We start from the raw sequence: 20,654 nt of genomic DNA, 5'->3' as shown, positions 1-20,654 counted from the left end.
CGAATCCCCGAGACGGGGTGAGCTCCCGTTGCTCGAGCCCTGTTCCTGCCAACCTAGCAGTTTGAAAGCACATCAAAGTGCAAGTAGATAAATAGGTAACGCTCCGGCGGGAAGGTAAACGGCGTTTCCGTGCACTGCTCTGGTTCGCCAGAAGCGGCTTAGTCATGCTGGCCACATGACCCAGAAGCTATACGCCGGCTCCCTTGGCCAATAAAGCGAGATGAGCGCCGCAACCCCAGAATTGGCCACGACTGGACCTAATGGTTAGGGCTCCCTTTACCTTTACCTTTATTCAGAAGCATCACTGCCTCCTACCGTAGAGGCACAGCATAGCCGTTGTGCCTAGTAGCCGCTGAGAGCTTTTTCCTCCAGGAGACCCTCCCTAAGGGTTTCTAAGCAGAGCGCCCTTGCCCTTGCTGTATGTTGTCCTACCCAAACTGCACCGTTGCTTTCCTCCCCTTCGCTCTTGGCGTTTTGGGCAGACAGCAGAAATGGCAGATCCTAGCACACCTTTGACTTCAGCTGAAGGCTGGGGTACATCGTTCTCCCCTTATTCAATCCCCACAACAACCTTGCAAGGGAGGTTAGGCTGAGAGGCAGCAACTGGCCTGAGAGCACACAGTGAGCTTCATGGCCGAGCGGGTGATTTGAACCCCGGTCTCCCAGCTCCTACCAGGGATGCGGGTGGCGCTGTGGGTTAAACCACAGAGCCTAGGGCTTGCCGATCAGAAGGTCGGCGGTTCGAATCCCCGTGACCAGGTGAGCTCCCGTTGCTTGGTCCCTGCTCCTGCCCACCTAGCAGTTTGAATGCATGTCAAAGTTCAAGTAGATAAATAGGCACCGCTCCGGCGGGAAGGGAAACGGCGTTTCCGTGCGCTGCTCTGGTTCACCAGAAGCGGCCTAGTCATGCTGGCCAGATGACCCGGAAGCTGTACGCCGGCTCCCTTGGCTAATAAAGCAAGATGAGCACTGCAACCCCAGAGTCGTGCATGACTGGACCTAACAGTCAGGGGTCCCTTTACCCTTTACCTCCTAGCTGCTAGTCCGACACTCTAACCATTACGCCGGCACTGGGTCTGTGTTGGGTATAGAGCATTTGAGATCTCTTTCATGGCTTTCAACTCTTATTTGCTTGTTTGTTCCAAAGTCATGTTTCAAAGCAGCCTCTGTTTGTCTCTCTGTGTGTGCGCAGTTCTGATTCCCATTAGTTGGATCTTAGCGATGAGTGAAAAATACTTCTCTTTCCACTCCCCTCCAATAAGGACAGCAGGGATATTTGTCATGGCTGCAGCAGCTCACCAGGGAGCTAATAGAATTGGTTCTACAATGCAAAGCACTAATCTGCCCAGTGTGGGAATTGGCTGAGCCGGCTTGGCAGAGCGCTGGCAGCCCTTTGCAGGCTGAGAAATTCCTGGTTGTCCCTCTGGCACTGCTTTCGCAGTAGTGTGAATTTGCCTTCCCCAACCTGGTGCCCACTCAGATATCATCATCATCAATAATAATCATCTTCCACACAATGGCCTCAAGGCAACATGTGAAAGAAACAGCAGAAAACAGCGGAAAGCACAAAAGAACAGCCTCTATATTTAAGACAAAACTTAAACAATACAAAATAGACACCTGGCAGAAAGACCCATTTATCCAGCTGGGAAAGCATTAATACAGTCGTACCCCGGAAGTCGAATGCCTTGCGACGCAAACATTTTGGCTCCTGAACGCCACGAACCCAGAAGTGAGTGTTCTGGTTTGTAAACGTTCTTTGGAACCTGAACTTCCGACACGACTTCCGTGGTTTCCGATTGGCTGCAGGAGGTTCCTGCAGTCAATCGGAAGCCATGCCTTGGTTTCCGAACATTTTGGAAGTCGAACAGACTTCCAGAACGGATTCCATTTGACTTCCAAGGTATGACTGTAATAATAATAATAATAACAAGAATAATGGTAATCATAATAGTAATCATAATAAATTGTATACTGTACTATACCGAGAGATCTCAGGGCAGTTCACAACATAAAATCACAACACAAAAAACACAAAAAATACATAATAAAAACAAAACGTCTTCAGTTGTTTCTGGAAAGCACAGGCAGTTGGTGCCGGTTGTATCTCAACAGGGAGGCTACAGGAGCAGCCACGCTTACAAACCCTGGTCAGAGATACTGTGCGTCAGGCTTCTGAGATCCAGCAGGAGAAACTTTCTGCAGGGACCTATTGGGTATAGAAGAGACTTTGCACCACAACACCCACCGGTCCCTCCCAGCCCTACCTGGAGATGCTGGGGTTGAACTTGGGACCTTTTGCTCACAAAACCAGTTCCTGTACCTCCTGGAACATAGGCAGCAGACCCATTGGTCCATCAAGCTCAGTGTTGCCCTACACTGACCGGCAGCGGCTTTCCAGGGTTTCAGGAAGGGGTCTCTCCCAAGTCTAGCTGGAGATGCCTTTGGGGAATGAGCCCAAGACCTTCTGGATGCAAAGCACCTGAGCTATGGCCCTTCCCCTTAGAAACAAGTTAAGATTCCTTCTGCTGAATAAAGGGTTGGATTAAACAGGAGCATAGGAAGCTGCCTTTTACCCAGTCACACCATTGGTCCATCTAGCTTAGCATTGCCTGCACTGACTGGCAGTGGCTTTCCAGGGTTTCAGAGAGAGGATGCTTGCCGGTCTGACCTGGAGATGCAGGGGTGTGTGAGAGTGGGGTGGCCACACCCACTGATGGCATGTGGTCCTTAGAGAATTAACCAATGACAAATGTGGCCTCCAGGCCAAAAAATAAATAAATGTTAGCTGCCCATTTTAACTTCTCTCTGTCTCACCTGATTCCCCAGGTTGTTTAAACTGCAGCAAACTCTCAGAGCTGCTGGAGAGGGTTAACTTCTTAGAAGCAAAGGTCAGTCTCTTTCAATATAATTTTATATACTCTTGAAGGGGCAGTGGGGTTGGGGGGGGGGTCTCAGCTGGGCTGCTTTATCCAATACCGCTCCTCCATCTCTCCAGCCTTGTCAGAAATCATTATTTCAGTGTGGCAGGTTTAGAACTCCCTGCCTATTGATATCAGACAGGGGCCTTCATTGTATTTTTTCCTCCCGGTGCCTGCTTATTTTGTTTTCATTTAGGCAAGCCTCTCCAGAAACATGAATGTTAATGTTGTTCGCCGTTAATTATTTTTTTCAGATGCTTTTCCTTGTTTTTAACTGTTTTTAATTGATAATTTTAATATTTCTTGTAAACTGCTTAGAGGTCTTAGTTCAATCAAGTGGCATGTAAATGTTAAATATATATATATATATATATATATATATATATATATATATATATATGCAATTTCATCAAAGACCAACAGCATCAGAAGGGAAACAGCTCTGCACGCGGAGGACACAGAGTAGAATGAAAAGGATGCCTTCTTGCCTTTCTAATCACATATGGTAGTCAATATAGCTAGCATACTGATCTGAACACACAACCCTCACATACTCAACCCCAACCACGCTACTTCTGGAGCTGCGCCTCCCTGCCTGTGCATGTGTCAGGGGTGAAGACCTTTTGCCTCCTTCGCTGGAGATGTTCCCCTTGTCTTCAGGTAGCGATCCTCTCTGCGGCTGAATCTGTGGACTCTCTGGTGCCCGGCAGACGACTTGCTCCTAAGGGAGGTGACTCTCCTGATTCCGTGGCCCTGTGGGGCTCTATGGCTGCTCAGGGGAGCCCTGGGGATGAAAGCGCAAAAGGTAAGCGGGAGGGAGGCAGTAGATCTTCGGTGGTCATCTGGGGTGTGGTAGGGTGGGCACAGGAGACGAGGCCTTTTCAGTGGTGGCCCTGCCTGTGAATTCCTTGCCTGGTTAGCTCCTTCATGCCTTTAGACTCTGGCAGGGAGTGGGAGCTTCCTCATTAGGGCTGATGGGGCAATGCCCCATGAACCTCAGTCTGGCCTCAGCCAGCTCTCACCTGCCTGCCTTCTTACATACAAGCAGACCAGGGGTTGGCCCTGCCTAGCGGCTTCCTCCCTGCCAGGGAACGAGCCAGCACAAAATCACACAGAGTAAACTCTCCATTAGACGAAACAAGACCTGCTCCAGGGAGTGAGGCCTAATCATCACAGCAACTCTTCTGGGTAGGCAGTTGTGGAGGCTGAAGGTCCCCGCCTTCCCACAGATGCCTAAATCTCCTCCATCCCCAGGTCCTTCCCAAGCAATCTGAGACTACGCCGATGTGCTTGTCTCTGCTCCTCTCTGAACATACCTCTTCTGGTTCTGGGAGACCAGGGGGAGTGGGGATTGTCACAGCAGGAGGGGGAGACACCAGCCTGACTTGTCTCTGCCTCTTGGCTCCCCTCCCAACCTGCTTCAACATCTGCCTCTGATTCTGGACTTCTGTCTGCCGTAGACTCTCCCAGCTCACTAAACCCTGTAACCTTTTTAGCTTCTGGCAGATCCTCTTCCCATTCTGCTCCTTCTTCTCCCTCTGACCACCCATCCTCTGTGTCCAGCCAATCTGTGATTCTCCTCCAGCTCAGTCTCAGTGGTTGCCCTTATAGGGTGCAAAACTAGAATTAGTTAGCTCCACGCAGAATTGTACGGTTGGGACTCAAAGAGTCACCTAGTCCAGTGGTTCTCAAAGTGGGTGGTACTGCCCACTGGGAGTCAGTGGGATTACCGAGGAGGCAGGGGGCGCAGGAGGTGTAAATGACCCCCAGACTTTGAAAAGCTGCTGGATCAAGTTCACCCCCTTTGTTGAATTAAGTAAACTAAATAGTTTTAATTGGATTTTGAATAAATGTGTAATTAATTGTTACTCTTTTAAATTTTATTATGCTATTATCTTCTGTAGTGCGTTGTCAAAACTGCTAAAGAGAGGGCTATAGCTCGAAAAACTTTAGGAACCAATGGTTTAGTCCAATACAGTAGTACCTCGGGTTACATACGCTTCAGGTTACATACGCTTCAGGTTACAGACTCCGCTAACCCAGAAATAGTACCTTGGGTTAAGAACTTTGCTTCAGGATGAGAACAGAAATCGTGCTCCGGCGGTGCGGCGGCAGTGGGAGACCCCATTAGCTAAAGTGGTGCTTCAGGTTAAGAACAGTTTCAGGTTAAGAACGGACCTCCGGAACGAATTACTTAACCCGAGGTACCGCTGTATAGATATAATCTCTGGCGCCCCCTGCTGTTAGCCTCCCTACTTTCCACTCTATCAGTCCCATCAGCTACCACTTTGGCGCCAGGTTAAGACGCTGCTGTCTGGATGTCCTAACAGATGACAGTGTAGGTGTGCATTTTGTGTGGGTGGCCATTGAGAAGCCTCAGCTTCTTTGTTTGCCTTGTCTGTCCTTTTCTGGGACCTGGGTTTTGGGCTTGTTTTGATGGTGGTTAGCCACACTGTTGGCAGATGTTTTAATAAAAAAAAGCAAGATGGAGCAAGAAGCCAGTTTGCTCGGAGAGGGTGTGTGTGTGTGCACGGAGCCTAAACTTGAGGAAAGTCTGAGGGAGTGTCCTTTTACCTGTTGCTTCTTCTTCCCTGAATGAACCGAAGTGGATCATTTGAGGCCAGGTTCTTGCCTACAGGCCTTCACTAGTTCAAGGCAACTGTCCTTGACATTTAACAATGCCCCCCAAAAGACCATTTTCTCTCAAGAGGGGTGAGCAACCCAATTGCCTGCTTGGCCTCATTTCATGTGTGTAGGAAGCAGGCAGGAAAGGGATGCAGGAGAAGAGAAGAGATGAGAGAGAAAAGGTATTAAGTTGTGGGTGAACATATCAGACGACACAGCGATTCTTCAAACAGCTCTTGTTTATTCACAGGCCAGAACAGAACTGAACTGAAGGGTTCAGCCAGCCTGCTTATATAGAGCTCCACTACAATGCAACAGTAACCACTTTCTGTAACTATCCAATCACTGAACGTCACTTTCAATCCCTTATTTGCCTATGTGGACCTGAGTGAAACTATCTACCGTATCCCCCTGCTGGCCCAGGGTGAAAACTTCAGTACATAACCAAAGGGAGTGGGAAGAGAGAGAAGGAGACAAAGGGGTGTGGCAGAAAAGAGGAGAGAAAAGGGGAGGCTGCCCTTTTTGACTCCAGCACTGCCAGGGGGACGAAGCACTTCAGTAGCGCACACCAAAATTTCTGGGATGCACTTCCATCGCTCCTGCAAATTACTTGACAGTCTGGAGGTGACCAAAGTCTGGAGGCTACTTTGCCTCTGCAAAGACACCATGCATTGGCTTTAGCAAAGGGATCACATGTTGCCTTTTCAAGCACATGCTATTTATTTTATTTATTGCATTCATATTCCACCTTTTCCTCCGGGGAGCTCAAAATGGTGTGCGCAGTTCTCCCCCTGGTCCTCTCAATTAATCCCCACAACAACCCTGTGAGGCAGGTTGGGCTGAGAGGCAGGGGCTGACCCCCGAGGTCACCCTAGTGTGAGCTTCATAGCCGAGTGGGGTTTTGAACCCTGGTCTCCTGGATTCTAGGCTGACACTCTTAACCACTAAATGATGCATTCGATTTTGATTTTAAAGTAGGGCAGTGTGGGGGAAGCTGAGATTCTCTGAAAGCAGAATTCTGCGTGGATTTTCTGTGGAATCGTAACTGACCTGCAGCAATTCGGTTTGGGCTGGCTGGCAAAACTGGCTGAAGTTTTCACAAACCGGGCAGCAGCACCCTCAGACTGGCCCTGCCTTCTCCAGGATTGAAGCAGGGACAATGGAGTTTTGCTTCTGATTATCAGCTCCAGCCTCTTCTCTTCTCTCTCCTCCTACCACCCGCCATCTCCTTCCTCCCAAGTCCGCTGCCAGCATTGCATCGGAGCTGGTGAGAAGCACACCAGGCGAGGGGGCCAAAATTGAAAGCAGCTGGCTGACGGGGACTGTCCCGGGGCCTGGCGAAGCTTCCTGGCTTTGGCTGGAGCTCTCTGCAGCTGGAAAGGTTTAGTGGTCCTTCCCTCGCTCTGACAGAACATGTGTTTCTGGTTTGGGCAAAGAGAGGGGAGGAGAAGACGGGAATAATTAATGATGGAATATTTCTCTCCCCTCTTTGCACAAGTTGCAAAAGGACAATGGGCAGAAAGGGTGGCGAGATGTTCTTTCCTGGCAGGGACGTGCAAGGGCTTCCCTCGTCGCTTTGTCATTCATTACACCCAACAGGAAAGGTGTGCTGAACCCTGAACATGATGCGCCGTGAGCAACTGCTGTTGTTCCTCAGTTGCGTTTCTGCTTTGCAGAGAATGTCCCACATTGACTTATGCAGGGTTTTCAGTGCCTCAGAGATGGGTCATTGGCCTGATTCAGCAGAGCTCTTCTTAGGGGACGCGGGTGGTGCTGTGGTCTAAACCACTGAGCCTCTTGGGCTTGCCAGTCGGAAGGTTGGCGGTTTGAATCCCCACGACGGGGTGAGCTCCCGTTGCTCTGTCCCAGCTCCTGCCAACCTAGCCGTTCGAAAGCACGCCAGTGCAAGTAAACCCAAGCACAAGAGCACTTTCCCTAGGGTTTAAAGTCCTTGTGTCTCCTTGCAGCTGGTAGCAGGGTCACTTAAATACCACAGATGGAGAATGAGAGAAAAGCAATCCTGATAACAATTTACTGAGCAGAGAGCAGTGCATGATCTGAGGAGAAAGGAACAGGGAGGTTTCTTCTTATTTACGTCAGGCCTTGTACATAGCAGAAAGAGATTTGACCAAACATACAGAGGAAAACTTCCTCAGAACTACACGGCCAATCGGAGCACATGCTGCCTCACTAAAGATCATGTCACTTTGCCCAGTTGCTAAGCAACACCTGCACCTGTCCCACTCTTGGCCACTTGACTTTAACACGAGCAGAATTAACCCTTACATTACAAATTGAATGATCTCTGCTGCTGCACTTTCAACAGCAGCATTCCACAGATCCTGAAAGAAGGAAGACCAGGGACACTGTGTTGGGTGTGCATGTATTACACTTTTAACATAGCCTTGCTTGTAGGAGCTCCAGGTAACGTCTTGTCCCCTCTGTATTCAGCAGGTTCTCCAGGCCCCAGAGAGAGGCTGAGGACCACCATACCTGGACGGGATGGTATGTACTCAAGCGACTTACAATATTTTAAGGGAAAAAGAAAACGTACAGATACATTAAAAGCAGCATTAAAAATAAATTACGCAAGACATTTCTGTTTTTTTAAAAGCAAACAAACTACATCAAAACATCCCACCTATGCAGAAAGGCCATAGATAGCTAAAAAAAGAATGTTTTTGCCTGGGATCAAAAGATATGTAACTAGTGTCAGGCGAGTCTCCCTGGGGAGAGTGTTGCACAAGTTGGGGAACCACTTCTGGAAAAGGCTCATTTTCATTTTGAGGAGGGGCCGCGTGAAGAAGGGTCTTGGATGACCATTGATAAAAGGAGACATTTTACATTCATCTTTTCTTTTCCTGCTGTAATCTGACATCTTCAAGCATTTCCCTTTACTTTTGGTAAATTCTCAAGGACTGAAATTCTCGCTGCAACACACCCTTCGCCGTGAATCTCAGTCTCAACACATTCCTTCTTAGCTATGGTCACTCCATATATCTGAAGCACACAACTTCCCAGCGAGAGAATTCTGGAACTGTAGTTTCTCCCCACCACAGAGCTACAGTTCCCAGCACCCTTAGCAAACTACAGTTCCCAAGCTTCTTTGGAGGAAGCTTTGTGCTTTCAGTGTATGCTGTGATCTTGTGAATGCGCATCTTCCTCGACTGTTACCCCCTTCCCTTTCCAAACCTTTTGTTTCAGGGAGGCTGGCCTCGCAGGGACCCCCAGGCCCTGTGGGTCCCAAAGGAGACATTGGCATCCGCGGCCCGTCAGGCGTACCTGGTGTCAAAGGCCCTGCTGGACCACAAGGTAAGCCCTCGCTGCTCTACGGGTGCAATTCTGCCTTCAATCCTCTGCATTTCCAGCTAAAAACAACTTACCGTATTTTTCGCTCTATAAGACGCACTTTTCCCCTCCTAAAAAGTAAAGGGAAATGTGTGTGCGTCTTATGGAGAGAATGCAGGCTCCATGGCTTCAGCGAAAGCAACGCGAAGCCTCCGGAGCTCCCGCTGCGCTTCAGAGGATTCGGGCAGCTATCCCTGAAGCCTGGAGAGCGAGAGGGGTCGGTGTGCACCAATCCCTCTTGCTTTCCTGGCTTCGCTTCGCTGGAGAGGCGCTGCATAGTTTTCCCTCTCTGTGCAGCGCCCCTTCAACGAAGCGGGAGGAGAAATGGAAGGGGCTCCGCTTCTCCTGCCGTTTAGCTGAAGGGGCCTTTGCGCAGAGAGGGAGAGAATATTTTTTTGCTTGTCCTCCCCCTCTAAAACTAGGTGCGTCTTATGGTCGGGTGCGTCTTATAGAGTGAAAAATGCGGTGGCTGGCAGCCTTGGGGGAGATCCCCCCTCCCAAGTCTCCGGGACCTTTTTCTGCTGATCCCCCCTCCCAAGTCTCCGGGACCTTTTTCTGCTGCTCGAAATGAATCATGTGGAGGGATATAGTTTGATGTTTCGGACTACAAATCCCATCAGACCCAGTTCAGGTGTGGGGAACCTTAAATCCTCCAGATGTTGCTAAACTATACATCATCACCTCTGGCCATTGGCCATGCTTTCTGTGGTTGATGGGAGATGTAGGTCAACAACATCTCAGCAACATCTGGAAGGCCAAAGGTTCCCCACACCTGACAGTCCAAAACACCTGGAGGGTTTAAGGGGTATTGCTTGGGTTAGTTCTGGGGCTGCATCCTCTAGATTAGGTTCATGCATTTTATTGTTAGACCTTATTATGCATTAGCAATGATTTGTTTAATCGTATTCTTGATCCCTGTGAGATGTTCTCATCAGCTCATCCGTTTATCTGGCTGTTTAAACTTCCTTTAAATCTTGCAGTTGTTAGTGAATGATGAAAGAAACCTTTCTGTGCTTGTTGCAAGTTGCTTTGAGCTTGCCTTGCCTTGCAAAGAAACGGCAACGACTAGGCCAGGGGCTCCCAATTAGCTAAGTACCGTATTTTTTGCTCTATAAGACTCACTTTTTCCCTCCTAAAAAGTAAGGGGAAATGTGTGTGCGTCTTATAGAGCGAATGCAGGCTGCGCAGCTATCCCAGAAGCCAGAACAGCAAGAGGGATTGCTACTTTCACTGCACAGCGATCCCTCTTTTTGTTCTGGCTTCTGAGATTCAGAATATTTTTTTCTTGTTTTCCTCCTCCAAAAACTAGGTGCGTCTTATTGTCTGGTGCGTCTTATAGAGCGAAAAATGTGGTACTTTTGAAAATGTTGATATCTCGACATTAGTTTTTGTTATGTAAATGGTGGCACACAAACCCTGGGGTCCACGGAAAACCAATAATATATTACTACGTTTATATACTGAATTCTTCCTCCAAGGAGCTCAACGTGGCCTACATGATTCTCCCCCTCCTCATCTAATCCTCACAACATCCCTGCAAAGTAGGCTAGGCGACAGTGACTGGCCCAAGGTCACACCCCACGGTGAGCTTCACGTGGCTAAGTGGGGACTTGAACCCTGGTCTCTTCCACGTTGTACTCCCATGCTCTACCCACTGCACCACACTGTCTCTCATTCCAGTGATGTGGTGGTGTGTGCCATGGGCTCCTTTGCAGGACATATGTTTGTACATGTGCTCTTTTTCTCTCTCCCGGTCTAAAACCTCTTTTTTGGGGGAGGGGGACACGAGAGTGAAGTGTGTCTCCCATCGGGGAGGTATGGTTTGGAAGTTGGCCTCCATGATCAGAAATCTGAGGAAAACACAGTCATTGTAGGATATCTTGAAGTCTCTCATAGTGGTTTTATTTGGGGGGGGGGATTTGCTGGGGTGGAAGCACCCTCCCCGGGCAAGCAAAGCTGGGGATCTGAGCTCACGTGGAGCTGTGGTCGTACTTGGCCGTCTCTGTGGGTCTGCTTAATGTTTATTGGGTTTGGAAGGCGTCCCAGAGAAAGTTGCCTCTGGCCGTTTGGAGTTAAAACATTAACCAGTCAGCCCAACCCCACACAGACCCCATTCACCACCCTCTCCCCCCTCCTACTCCTAGGTCTAAGTCTCCTCTGTAAATCCCACTTCTTTGTTCTGGACCTCCCTGAGCTAATTTTTTTTTAGGGGGGGAGCAGGGAGTGAGTGGGAAGGGGTTGCCTTTGCCAAATCCGATCTCCCCCTTCGCTTCCGCCGCTCCCGTCTCTGCACGCTCCCGGTCTTCAGCTGCAAGCCGCTCGGAGCCAAAAACCTGCCTCTGAACCCCTTAGCGATGGGGATGGGGGAGCCTGTGGCACCCCAGATATTGTCAAACTCCAGCTTTCATCATCTGACCCTTTGGACGTGCTTGCTGGGGCTGAGGAGAATTGGAGTTTCATCTGAAGGGCCACAGCTTCCCCATTTGCGCCTTATAACAAGAAGATCACCTCCAATCAGGAAACAGGAGTGGTGTCACCTTTTTTCAGATGCCAGCTATCTATTTAGTTCCCATGGCAACATATTGTAAAGCTTACATGGCAAACAGTTCTCAATAAAGCTGGCTAGGGCCTATTGACTTAGCGAAAGGAATTGGGTTGACAATTTATTTATTTATTTAATAACTTTATTTAGAATTCAACAATAACAGAGGGGGAAAAACCCACAGTAATTGCTACATCAATTCATTACAAGTCACCAATTTTAACACCATATAAATAGTAATAGAAAAATTACACAACATCACTTTTAACTTACTGAAGTTTACGTATTACACTTTTATATCTTTATCTCTTTCTTAACAAATCAAAAAGAAAAAGACCAAGAAAGGAGGCACAAAGAAGAAAAGCAAAGAGGAAGAAGAAGGGGGGAGAGGGGGTAAAGGAAAAAACAAAAACAAAACGAAACAAACACATTTGACTTCTGATTAGACTCACTGTATTATTATTTCTACTATTTTTTCACACACAGTTCCAGATTATTGTATATCTTTCTTTGTTTTCATCAGATATCAAAAAACATTATATTTGTTGTTTTACAAGGATCATTCTATTTCTGCCAGGAGGTATTTGTTACTGGGTTGACAGTTTTAGCAGCCGCCCTCTTCTGCAGACCCCAGTCTTACAGCTACAGAATCCCACAGTTGCAGGGGATCCCCAGAGGACATCCATGCCAACCCCAATCCTCCTTAACAACATAACGACGGCGTGGAGTTTGCCACATGAAGCAGAGCCTTCTCAGTGGTGGTGCCCTGGTTAAGGCATTCCTCTTTATTGAAACCGGACTGTCTGCCCTCTCTCTTTTCGTTCAATATTTCCCACAGGCCTTTGCAGCATTATACGTAATTTGTGTTTGTATCATTTACTGCTGACCTGTCTGTGATTTTACTTGGGAGCTGGCTGTAGTGTTAGTGCTAATCAGAGTAAGCCCATTGAAGTTAATGGATACCACTAACTTAGGTTCATGCACGCATTTCAACCCTTTGTATTGGGGCATCAAAAGAAAGGGCATCATATGGGAAATGTCACAATAATTTATCATCACCGTAATTGATAACGATAGATGTGCTGATAAGTTAAATCAAGCAGGCCGAATTGTGCCCAGCTGCTGATTCAGGAGTAGCAACACAAGAGGCGAAACTTGCTTCCATTTTTAAATGAAAGCTGAGGTTTTCCAGAAGCTGGATTTGGTGCTGCCCTTGTGCACAGTTCTGACAACCATGCAAATCCCTGCTTGTACAGCTCACATTCTGCTGTTCCTCATGCTCAGCATGAGAGCCAGTGTGGCATAATAGTGTTGGACTTGAATCTATGAGAGACCAGGGTTCGAATCCCCACTCTGCTCTGAAACTCACTGGGCGGTGTGACCTGGGACCGCCCACCGTCTCTCAGCCTGACCTACCTCACAGGGTTGTTGTGAGGACGAAATGGGAAGAATGGGGAACCATGTGCACCGTGCTTGAGCTCCTTGACAGAAAAAAGTAGCATATAAATGTGATAAATAACTAAAAAAGTGGCGCCCTGAGCTTTTGCCCACAGGTGCTGGAAGAAACCTACCTTTCCTGGCTCAGCTCTCATTGTTCACCATTGTGCTGCTTTGTTTTGTTTTCCCCTCCCACCATTTCATCCAGGGCCTCCGGGGCCTCCTGGTCCCCCCGGGCGGGAGGGCGCAAGAGGTTTCCCTGGAGAGAAGGGCCTTCCAGGACCTCCTGGACCACCAGGTCCACCAGCCCCTGTGGGACCAAAGATATCGCCCATTCCGGATCAAAGTGAGTACCCTCCCAGGCAAGGGAAGTGTCTTGGCCACAGGGGTAGGGAACCTCACTGTGAGCCGGATACGGCCCTCCCGGCCTCACTATCTGGCTCTTGGAACTCCCCTCAGGCCACGCCCCCTTGGCAGCCCTGCTTCTCACCCTCTCTGAGTGCTTTGCCCTGAGGGGAACGTCTCCTTGAACTCAGATCTTGCTTCCCTGGATGGAGGACTAAGAGGGCTGTGGCAGTGTAGAAGCTTGCCTACTATACAAAGGTTAAATTATTTCAATTTCAACTAGGTGGGCTGCCCTAAAACACTGGCTCAGAATTTCAGTGTTTGATCTAGGGAAGGGTTTGTACCAACACGTGACTAATGAGGAATTTGTCAGCAAATGGCAGAAAACCATGGCTAAAAAAGCCACCTCTATTGGTCTGTCACCCTCCCCCCAACTGTATTACCTGGGTTATGAAGGCGCCCTAAAGACGTTAAAGCAAAGATTATGGGATAATGCACACAGTGACTTGCGATCTCGATCACACGCAGTCTGTAGTCCGCTGGCAGTAGGAGTACAATATGGGCATGCCTTTAAGTTAACATCTTACATTAAAAACCTGACAGTACCAAATTATCGAAGGCTTTTCACCAAAGCCAGACTAAACGTCTTTCCTTCTGCAGTGTTGGATGGCAGGTTGAGAGGAGTTCTCTACCAGGACAGACTTTGCTCGTGTGCTCAAGACATCGATTCCATAAAACATATTTTGTTGCACTGTGCAAAATATGAGCAAGCCAGGGCTGAACTGATATTACCCTTGCTGGTACCTTTCCTGGGGAAATCAGAGGCTCACTATGTCAGGTTCCTATTGGAAGACCGGACAAACACTAGAACATTAGCAGTGGCAAAGTTTTTATTGGTGGTTGCAAGAACTAATGATCCCTATATTCTGAGCAAAATGCTTGTTTAACCTGGAGGTAGGATGTATGAATTGTGTATTGCTTTGTAACGATTTGTTAGGTCTCTGGACCGTAATAAAGGTTGATGATGATGTCAATTATTTACATTCGTCGCCCTGCCCACTTTTGCCTCTGGCCCCGCCCACCACTGGCGTGTGGCCCTTGAGAGGTTGCCCAGAAGGGAATGCAGCCTTTGAGCTGAGAAAGGTCCCCTGCATTAGCTGCTCATTTCCTGGTCTGTTTTTGTGCAGTGAAAGATGCTTAAATCTCTTGGTCCAAGATGGTTTTGCCCATTCGCTCTCCCCTTGATCTGTCTACTGCAGTCTCCTGTTCAAACTGCTGTTTTCTTTTAAGGCAGCCTTGGCCAAACTGGCACCGTCCAGATGTTTGGGACTATATCTCCCATCAGCCCCAGCTAAATCTTCGTTTAGAAAATGCCTTTGGGGCTCTTCAGTTCCAAGAAATATCTCTGCAAAAAATGCAAATGCGGATAAAAGATGGAGGATTTGGGATCCCAGACTTGGAATTGTATCACCAAGCATATATACTGTCAGGTACACAATTCTGGAGACCCATAACTGAAAACAACCATCTAAATTGGGCTACTTTGGAATATTCCTATGTAGCACCATTAGAAAGATGGGCAGCACTTGGGTTCTTAATACATTAATGCTCAAGATGCTATTGAAACAATAACATCAGTTCGAACAATGAGGCACCACATGTCCAAAAAATATAAATTCGGCCTTTTTCCCCACGACAAAATGACTTTGTGGGGAAACCCGTCTTTAAAAATCAGGAAAGAAATGGTCGTATGGAAGAAGTGGATGAATTTCGGTATACAGTGGTACCTTGGTTTAAGAACAGCTTAATTTAGGAACAACTTGGATTAAGAATGCTGCAAACCCGGAAGTAGGTGTTTTGGTTTGTGAACTTTGCCTTGGAATAAGAACATGTTCTGCTTCCTGTTGAGTGTGTTTCATTTGTAAATTGAGTCCCCCACTGCTATGGGAAAGCACGCCTCGGTTTAAGAACGCTTTGGTTTAAGAAAGGACTTCCGGAACAGATTAAGTTCATAAACCAAGTTACCACTGTATGAACGTTAGACCAGCTGATAAACGAAGAGGATAAATTTTATACCTATTCTGTCTTAAGAGTCAAATACAGATTACCTACAAATGCTCAATGGCAATATCTCCAGATAAAACACTTGCTAACCACCATCTATAGACCAGCAGCTTTTATGGCCTCAGAGACCCCCAGAGATATTGAAGCAGTTGATTAATTCTTACACAATAACAACAAATGGCCATCAACATATATAAATCTTTGTTACTAGCTAACCAATTTGATATACAGGTACTAAGGGAGGATTGGAATAAAGAATTAAGAGATAACATCTGGAGGGTGCCAATTTACCAAGGCTGTTTCATGGGGGATGGTTTGACTGCCTATTATAATGGCGGATGTTTTATATTTTGAGGGATTTTAAAACTGTGCGAACTGTTCAGAGGCTTATTTTAGCATTAACCGGTATAGAAATCAATACTTTGAATAACCAGCCTGGTTTCCAAAGGAGAGACACCCATTCCCTGGTCTTTCTCTGCTTGTGTGATTTCAGGGGACCCACTTCTGTCAAACACCTTCATTGAAACGGGGGTCACTGGGCCAGCTGGGCCTCCTGGCCTTCCGGGACCAATGGGTAAGTCTCTTTTTGGCGCTGTATCTTCACTCAGGGATGGGGGAATGACAGGCAGCAGCTCTATGGGGTTTCAGGTGGCATTGTCTGCCAGCCCTACCTAGAAACTCCTTTGGGGATTGAACCTGGGACTTTTTATTTTTTTTATTTTTTAAATAAGTTTTTATTAGATTTTACATTTTTTCCAGTCATATTACAACATATCAAATCGTCAAATAGAAACAATACATTCCCCAAAATTCCCCCTCCCTGCTGGCTTTCCTCAACTTCCTTTTCTGGTTTTGAACATATTGGCTTCCCCTGCTTGCTATATTATATCACATCTAAATTTTCTATATTAATTGTTATTATCTCTTATCATTTTATCATCACCTTTCTAGTTTTCTGTAGTTATTTTTGTTGCTTGTAAGTGTTTACTCAAACCCTGCTAGTGAGTCTGTTTCTTTACATTGTTTCTGTAGATACAACTTAAATGGTTCCCAATCTTTTAAAAAATCTCTGTTGTCTTTATCTCTGAGTCTTTCTGTTAGTTTTACCTCTTCAGCATATTCCATCAGTTTTTGAAGCCATTCTTCTTTAGTTGGTATTTCTTCGCTTTTCCATCTTTGGGCTGATAATATCCTAGCCATCGTCATAGCATACATAAAGAGTTTCTTCTTTTCTCTTGGCAGTTCTTGACCTGTAATGCCTAATAGAAAAGATTCTGGTTTTTTAATAAAAGTTAGTTTGAACCTTTTTGAACCTGGGACTTTAGATGCTCTGAGCTCTGGGCCTTCCTACAGAAACAGCAAAATGTGAAGCTTCCTCAGGCAGACAAACAGGCAGACCATTGTTCCATCTACCGTATTTTTCGCTCTATAGGACGCACCCGACCATAGGACGCACCTTGTTTTAGAGGGGGAGAACAGGGGAAAAAAATTCTCCCCCTCTCTGCTTAGCGCCCCTTCAGCGAAGCGGCAGGAGAAACGGAGCCCCTTCCATTTCTCCTCCCGCTTGGCTGAAGGGGCGCTGCGCAGCTCTCCCTCTCTGCTGAAGCCAGGAGAGTCTTGCTCTCCCGGCTTCAGTGAAAGGAACCTGAAGCCTGCGGAGCGCAGCAGGAACTCGCGCTGCACTCCGAAGGCTTCAGGCGGCTATCCCTGAAGCCTGGAGAGCGAGAGGGGTCGGTGCGCACCGACCCCTCTCGCTCTCCAAGCTTCAGCGAAAGCAACGTGAAGCCTCCGGAGCGTGGAGGGAGCGCTCCCTCTGCGCTTCGAAGGCTTTGCGTTGCTGTCGCTGAAGCCAAGGAGCCTGCATTCGCTCCATAGGACGCACACACATTTCCCCTTAATTTTTGGAGGTGAAAAGGTGCATCTATAGAGTGAAAAATACAGTAACTCAATATTGTCCACACGGACCGGCAGCAACTCTCCAGGGTTTCAGACAGAGGGCATTCCCAGCTGTACCTGGGGAGATGCCATCAGGGACTGAATCTGGGACCTTCTGCCTGCAAGGCGGATAGATACCCTACCTCCATGTTCGGCCCTTCTCCAAAGGGAGTCTAGGAGATAGAGGAGAACCACAGGAGATATTCCAGATGGTGTCGTCATGCAGATTCCACCCTGAACGCTTGAAGTGCCTCTCCCCATAGTATCTGACTGCTGAAATGAAATTTGTGGCTTGCCGACGACCCAGAGACCATGTTAGCTGCGTGGACTCAATCTGTCCTCTGAATGTTTTGGACTCCCACCCAGCCGCAGCCGGTCTTTGCAGACCTGCCATTCCCAACCAGCACAACAGCTTTCTCGTGCTTTTTTTCAGCCTTTTCTGTGAGTGTCCTGGTAGGAAACAAAGCAACCTGTTGCCATCCATGGCTGATGGTTCACTCGACTTTAGGAAGGATTTGATAGCTGGCGTTCTATTGGCCTCTGGTGGCAGGTTTGATTATTGCACTTTCCGTTCCAGGAAAGTTGTTGGAAGTGTTTTCTGACCGTGGTAGGAATTGTTTTCCTCCGCCTAGACTAGAGCTCGAGTCTGCTAGGCCCAGCTGGGAAAGGGAGTCGCACAGTATTGTTGTAAACAAAAATTGCCCTTTTACCTTATGGGGTATCCAAGAGCCCATATAGAGTCCTTACATAGGTTCCCCATTGCTAGGAGAAAATAACAGAGGCCAACCAGAGAATAATGAGAAGCAAAGCAGCTAGTAAGCTTGATCTTTATTGATCTGTTGTAACAGGGTGCTCCCCTCACCCGCAGGAGAGAGGAGGAACCCAGAAAAATGGCGGACAAGGCTTTATAAAGACTTTTGAAAATGCCACACTGTAGATCAAGACCACCCCCAGAAACATCATACATACATCACGGAAGGGGTGTAACCTAAGACCACCCCTCAGACCTACATCACAGAAAAGGAGGTCTAAACAGAAATTTGAATGTTGTTTTTCTCCTGTTGTTGTTTATCTCCTGTCTGGCAGGTTACTTGATTGGATTGCCTGGGGAGCCTGGCTAGTCTTTTGTAATGATAAATACTTAGTTCCTGGGCCAGGTCACAGGCTCACACCCTATTCATATCTTAAATGTGCCCTTAAGACAATATTTGTGAGGAAAGAGACAATGGGGAGGTTTACCACTTTGACCTTGCAGAGAAAACATTTGCTCAGTTTAGGAATCAAAATGGCTTCAGGTTGGTCTTCCTGTGCTGATCTATGTACGTGCAGCTATGAACATTACCATATATCTAAGACCTCAAAATTCCTATCACAGTATTAAGTGGGAGTTGCAACAGATCAGGGCCAAATCGAGTTGCAACAAATCAGGGCCAAATCCTGCCCCCTGGGGGTGGGAAGCAACAGCCACAACAAAACTCAGGGTGGGGTGCGAAGGTTGTAGCTAAAGCTGCAGCCTTGTGGGTGCTGCTGGTTGGCCACTTTGGAAAATGAGGTTTGGGGGGCTTTTGCCCCTCCCTCCAGCTCCTCCCTTCTCAAAGCAGCAAAAATTAGTTGCTGACCAGGGGTGTGAAACCTCTTTCTTCCTGCAGGTCCTCCAGGGCCAGCTGGAATCCCAGGTCAGCCGGGACGTGATGTAAGTACCCCTAATCTCTGACGGGAGGAAGCAAGGGTTTCTGGGAGGGGGAGCACTTGTGGAAACAGCCCAATTGCATTTTGAGCTGATGATTTGAATAGGAGGTGGTGTTTTTCCAGGGCCTGGAACCTCCCAGTATTTTGGGACTAAACTGTAGGTAACACTTAGCTGCCACCGTATTTGGGGTAGGGAGAGATCCCTTGCAACCGACTTGGAATAATTTTTATTAAAGATTTTCTTGAATTGCAAAAGAACGGTCCCATGCAACTGAGATCCACTGTTGTATTATTATTATTATTATTATTATTATTATTATTATTATTAATCGCGTCTTATGCAAGTCGTGTTATGTTGCTGTTTATTTGTACATCACCTTTCATTCAAACAGGCTCCAGAGAATAAACAGATACATGCAAATAACAACAGTGCAAATGCAACACAACTAAAACCAAACTAAATTTTAACCTTTCAGTTTTTTATTGGGACTTTATTTTTATTCAAGTTTAACATAAACTAAAACAGTTGAATGAGCAGGCTCAAAGACAGCCATTCAAGAATTTTGGGGGTGGAATTGAATAAATTTTTGAATAAATTTTGGTGAGTTTATAGAGTTTATATAGAATTGGCAAAATTAACTTCAATTATAAGATATCAATCAAATCAAAAGTTAAGAATGGAGTGGAAGTATTTCAAAGATTATATGTCAAAATATTGTTCTAAAAATGACATGCTAATAGGCTTAGAATAAAAAATGTAAGCAATAACAAAAACAATAAAGAAAGAAGTAAAAATCAGAATTTAACAAAAATAATTTTGTTTATTATAGAATGCAAGGAAAAAAGGTAGAAAGAAATATAAAGAAGTCGAATCGCTGTGGAGGGAAGTAGAGGGTAGGGGGTGGGTTTTATAATTAAGTGTATAATTATGCAGCTGTTGTAATTCAGATTTTATATTTTATGTGAGGGAATCATTGGGAATTTTGGTTATTATGTATATATGTTAAGTTTCAATAAAGATCTTTGGGGTGGGAAAGAATTTTGAAAACATCTGTATGGGAGGGAAAATCTTAAGCTTTCAAAAGTGTTAGAATGCATTCGTTATCACTTACAGATAGGTAGCCGTGTTGGTCTGCCATAGTCAAAACAAAAAAAATTTTTTCTTTCCAGTAGCACCTTAAAGACCAACTAAGTTAGTTCTTGGTATGAGCTTTCGTGTGCATGCACGAAATTTTTTTTTTGTTTTCGTTATCACTGTGGGTTTATTTCCCACAGTTGAGAGCAAGAGAAAGCAATAATAAGTACATAAACAGGAGTCCCTCTCCTTTTAAGGGTCCCAGTCCAGCAATTTCTGGGAGGCCTCAGCCCTGGCAGAGAAGGCCCTGGGAGCATCTTCAGTGAAAGGATATTGGATGCTTGAGAGCCTCAAAGTGGGGGTGCACAAGTCTAGTTGTGGATTGTGTGGGAGGGTTTTTTGCCACAGAGGGTAGAAATCACAAGTTGGAGGGGAGTCTGGCATGCGGCAAAACGCCAACCCTCCTGCACAGTTGAAACATATGTGGGGTTGGGGAAACCTTGTTTGTACCTTTCCTGCCCCGACCTGGCCACAGTGATCCATGCGATGGTCACCTCCAGGCTTGACTACTGTAATTCGCTCTACGTGGGGCTGCCCTTGAAGCTGTCCCAGAAACTCCAGCAGGTGCAGAATGCTGCAGCGAGGCTCCTCACGGGGTCTCTGCCATGGGAGC

General features: G+C 46.8%; 1 protein-coding gene across 6 annotated transcripts in view; it reads left to right on the top strand.

The window, feature by feature from the left end:
* Positions 1-20,654, top strand: part of EMID1 (EMI domain containing 1) — a 67,894-nt gene that overhangs the window by 28,871 nt on the left and 18,369 nt on the right. For 4 of the 6 annotated variants that reach the window (XR_014542426.1, XM_083590325.1, XM_083590327.1 and 1 more), the window contains exons 5-11: positions 2,830-2,891; positions 3,582-3,726; positions 7,998-8,051; positions 8,751-8,858; positions 13,082-13,219; positions 15,776-15,856; positions 18,867-18,910. Coding sequence is in view for 5 of the 6 variants with exons in the window: in XM_083590325.1 (XP_083446451.1) it covers positions 2,830-2,891; positions 3,582-3,726; positions 7,998-8,051; positions 8,751-8,858; positions 13,082-13,219; positions 15,776-15,856; positions 18,867-18,910 (632 nt within the window). In the remaining variant the exon portion in view is untranslated. The remainder of the gene's footprint in view (positions 1-2,829; positions 2,892-3,581; positions 3,727-7,997; positions 8,052-8,750; positions 8,859-13,081; positions 13,220-15,775; positions 15,857-18,866; positions 18,911-20,654) is intronic. The other 2 variants (XM_083590326.1, XM_083590324.1) reach the window with 1 other exon arrangement.

Source organism: Podarcis filfolensis (genome assembly GCF_964270895.1).
Source record: "Podarcis filfolensis genome assembly, chromosome: 16".
In the NCBI taxonomy this organism is placed as follows: domain Eukaryota; kingdom Metazoa; phylum Chordata; class Lepidosauria; order Squamata; family Lacertidae; genus Podarcis; species Podarcis filfolensis.
The sequence above is the reverse complement of the archived record's forward strand: the minus strand, read 5'-3'. Positions and strand labels throughout refer to the sequence as shown.